This window comes from Octopus bimaculoides, chromosome 2 (genome assembly GCF_001194135.2).
Source record: "Octopus bimaculoides isolate UCB-OBI-ISO-001 chromosome 2, ASM119413v2, whole genome shotgun sequence".
Taxonomy (NCBI): Eukaryota; Metazoa; Mollusca; class Cephalopoda; order Octopoda; family Octopodidae; genus Octopus; species Octopus bimaculoides.
This window is the reverse complement of record NC_068982.1, coordinates 74070338-74074972: the sequence shown is the minus strand read 5'-3', so window position 1 is coordinate 74074972 and position 4635 is coordinate 74070338. Positions and strand designations below refer to the sequence as shown.

Here is a 4635-nt window from a genome sequence, read left to right as displayed (position 1 = left end):
ATATATATATATATATAGGACATTTGTTGGCGCTACAGGCACACTATATTATATATATGGTGCATCAGCATGGCCGAAGCTCTGAGCTGAAACTATAAACAATATATATATATATATATATATATATATATATATAGCGCCAACAAATGTCCTAATGTACGACACAAACTGTTAGTAGTGAGAGAGAAAGAGGGGGGAAGATTATAAGGTGGAGAGAGTGTTGAGCGTTATGTCGATTTCCATGGGACCGTGTGCTTCATAATACCAGTGTTTTACTACCCAAATAATAACTAGAAATATAGGTGTAATAGTGTAGATGCAACAACGCTTTAATAGAATATGTTGTACAGGCCACGAGAGTAAAGCTTAGTAAATAGTATCTTTATACTCGAATGAGATGAAACATAATAAACGGCATTCTTTGCCCTAATGGAGAGAAAAAACATTAATAGCATTTATACATATATATATATATATACATACACACACACACACAATAAAGTATTAATAGATGTGATGCTGCAGGTTAAAGAATTAATAAAAGCATATGCCCCCGAGATAAAGTATTAATATTGATACGGGATAACAAAAAATATATATCAATAAATTTACATACTACAGCAAAGAGATAGAATATTATTATTAAAAGCTGTATACCCCACAGGATAAAGCCTTTATATAACTGTATAGCCATGGGAAAAACTAACCCGTAATAAATATATATATATATATATATATATATATATATATATATATATATAGCGAGAGACAGGGTCTTGCAGATAAACACAATTAGGCTTTATATATAAACGAGTATATACACCTATATAAAGAAAACATCTAAATCGCGGCACCTTCCTAGTGAAATTATCGATTCAATATCGAGGTTCATATGTATTATTATTGTTGTTGTTTAATCCCACCTTGTCCGAAATGTAAAATAACACAATGTCACGTACACAGGGGGAAGCTCTTCTGAACTCAATCGTTAATCAATTGATAAGAGGGAATGGGAAAGAAAAAAAAATGCCACGCAAAATCGATAATATTTACAACTCACTAACTACAATGGAGTAAAGTAAAATCAACAAAGTGAAAAAGATCCTCTATGCAAAGTGAATGATTGGCGGCGATAAAACACTTTGGTCGGTCTCTCACAAACAAATAACTAGATATAGGACTAACACTAGTCTATCAGTTGTATAAATAAATATATATATATAGTCTTGCTACAAACAATTTAGCTTGCTTTATCTTGCGGAATCATTTCAATAAGGTGTAATGTGTGGATATATATATATATATATATAGATAGATAGATATATATAGTCTATATCTGTAGCATATTCCTACATACATAACACAACAAACAATATATGTTTAACATAGAGTATAGCTGAAAAACTATATACACGTGTGTGTATGAAAGTGAACTATTATTAATGTATAAAAACAAACAGCAAAGTATACGAGTTATGAAAGCCGGATACACACACACACACACACACACATATATATATATATATATAATTGTAATTATGTATGAGTGTGTAAGTATATATGTATGAATGATTTGCATCGTTTCAATAACAGACTGTTACAAGTGTATAAAGGATACGCTACATGATAGAGTCCACTGCAAAATAAAACAAGGGTGGAATATAAACATAGGCTCTCAGATGTAAATAAATTAATAAAAACAACATAAACGCATATTTCGAAAACAATAACGACTAGCGGAAAAAGAGTGAGTTGCAATAGCAAAAAAGAATTAAACATACCGCCTTTTCCAAATGCGTCTGAGCGAGATCTATGTTTTTTGTATGGGCCAGTAATATGTTACCCAGTTGTAGATGTGTCCTTGACTCAATCCGGGGAGGTGGTTTGAAATTGAAAATAGATTGTAGACAATGAATACATAACCGAATATTAGGAGGGTTCGACGTCCGGAATGTTTCTGCCAAACCTAAAAGGGAAACATACCAAGGTTCGGCATCAGCGGCCGACGCCATTTTGCTAGCTTAAATTTTGAATGCGGAATAGTGGTGCTGAGCTGATCTTTTTTTATTTTACGCTCCAAATATTAATTTTATCTCGGAAAGATTTTCTAAATAATAAAATATTAATTTAATTTCCATTTATTAAATATTACTGATTTAATTATTTTATGAAAACTTTCATTCCCCTGCACTCGACAGGTCAGAGCCAAGTTGCTCCAATCTAGGTCAAGCTGCGTTATATGGATTTCACTGGACGATGTGTTGATAAGTTGGTGTATGTATACGTGTGTATGTATATATGTATGTGTGTGTGTATACATATATATATATATACACACATATATGTATACGTATGTATGTATGCGTGTGATATATATATATATGTATGTATGTATATAGTTTCTGTGTGCGTATACACATAAGTATATCTGTATATACAGTGAATTACGTGTGTCATTCTTATGTCTGTATAAAGAACCTTCACACACAAGTTGAATGCTCTCGGTCTGGTTTCGATTTCGCCAAGAGCCATTTCTTTTCATTTACTGCTTTATGCCAAACGCATGTTAACTTTTATAACTTCTCATTTCCCTTTCCTCTAATTAAAAATGTCAGGTTTCATGCTTGTAGAATAGAAAAATAATTTTTTTTTCTTCGGAGAGGAGGTGGGGACTAAAAGTACAGCAAAAATTTAAAAAAAGACCCATATGGGAATTTATTGTATATATGTGTATTAGTAAATATATATATATATATATATATATATATATATATTATATATATATATATATATATATATATACGTGTGCGTATGTATATATATATGTATATATATATATATATATATGGGTGTGTGCGTATACATATAAATATATATATATATATATATATATAATTGTATATATTACTGAACAAGTCAAGCGATGTTTGATGTTTTGTTGCTAGAATAATTTATAAACAAACATACACCCGCAACAGAAATTTAAATAACTTCTATATATGTACATGTATGTGCACGTTTGTGTTTGTGTGTGCACGCCTGTCTCTCCTCTTTTCTCTTCTCTGTATTTATTTAGTCTTAACAGCTTAATAATAATGTCTGTGTTTATAACTTGAACAGATGGCTGGGAATGCACGTGTGAAAGTTGGAATTCAATGCATTAGGCACACACATATTGATAAGCAAGGGCCAAGAATGTATATGTGAGGTGTGGGTGGATTGTTTGGGTGGTGGAAATACGAAATTTAATGCAGATCGAAGACTGAAGACCAGAGTATTTCTGAAATTACAAAAATACCTTATTGCAAATTTGCTCTGTCTGATAGTATTTTCGGTGAAAAAAAATAATAAAAGAAATTTTTAAAAATTCACTATCTGATTTTTAATGATATAAAATTAAATCACAAATTCATTCACATTCCTATCTGCCTGTAGTATATGTATACTTGTCTATGTAATATATATGTGTTTATATACACATACACACATATACATACATATAAATATATATATATATATTTACATACATACTAGCATGCACATATACATACATATATATATATACACACACACTCACATGTATAAGTATGTTTACATATGTGTCTGTGTGTGTGCGGGTACGTTACATGTTAAGATAGATAGATAATGTTGTTGTTGTTGTTGTTATATGTATTCGTGAACAAATAGCCTCATTGGACATTTAAGCTGAAAGAGGAGTCCAACAGACCAATCGCTGGTTCACGGCATTATAGAGAGAGGGTGGAGGTGACAGGAGGTGTTTGTGCCTTCGGTATTTAAAACTATATTCCGTCAGTTAAAATGATTCCGACTGTAGCCTGCAGAGATCTGTTCCATGAAAATAGCCGAGGGTAAGAAACTCCTGGCCGGTGTGTGACACTTGGCATCAGGTATTGAGAGGAAGTGTACAGGTGTGAAGATGTTTGCACTCCTATAACGACTTCTTTTATATTGTAGTGGCACTGGAGTTCCGATGAACTGTAGCTTGAATACATCTTGTCTACTTTTTTTTTTATTACAACATGTCTTATATAATGTAAGTTGATGAAAGCAAATGTTTCTATAGTCTTAGCTCCAACAATTACGACTATCCTGAAGGTTGTCTTTTCGATGCAGCTGAGTTAATTGAGTATGTTGTGCGAAGCAGTCATCCGTTAGAAACAAACATTCTTCCATGATACTTCGGACTTGCGCTTTGTAAACGGTGACTCTTCCTTCCGTATCCAGTTTGTTCCCAATTTTACATCGCACTCCAAGTCTCTCCACAAGTTCAGTTTTACAGACAGTGGAGATATATTTTTCCCATAACAGCTTGCTCTCCTCTCTCTCGTAACGACTTTCAAGCTCCTTTTTTTTTTTTTTTTTTTTTTTTGGTGAAACCGTTTGCTTTGCACTTTGTTGATTCATGTTACCTTTCTGCCGACGCTTTTTTTTTTATCACGTTAAAAACTATATAAGCAAAAGTCGCCACCTGTGTGTCATACTAAATGTATAGACACTGTGGAATTGTCTGAGATGAAATCACTTCATAGATTTCTTGCATTAAAAATACAATGTAGCTGTGTGGTAAGAAGCTTGCTTCCCAACCACATGGTTCCGGGTTCAATCTCACTGCGT

At 32.5% G+C, this 4635-nt stretch overlaps 1 protein-coding gene across 1 annotated transcript in view; it reads right to left on the bottom strand.

The window, feature by feature from the left end:
- Nucleotides 1-2220, bottom strand: part of LOC106874245 (MAU2 chromatid cohesion factor homolog) — an 84943-nt gene extending 82723 nt beyond the window's left edge. The window contains exons 1-2 of the mRNA XM_014921901.2: nucleotides 1782-2220; nucleotides 1619-1636 (exon numbers count right to left, since the gene is read on the bottom strand). Coding sequence (XP_014777387.1) covers nucleotides 1619-1636; nucleotides 1782-2012 — 249 coding nt within the window. The 5' untranslated portion in view covers nucleotides 2013-2220. The remainder of the gene's footprint in view (nucleotides 1-1618; nucleotides 1637-1781) is intronic.
- Between the last annotated feature and the right edge of the window lie 2415 nt (nucleotides 2221-4635).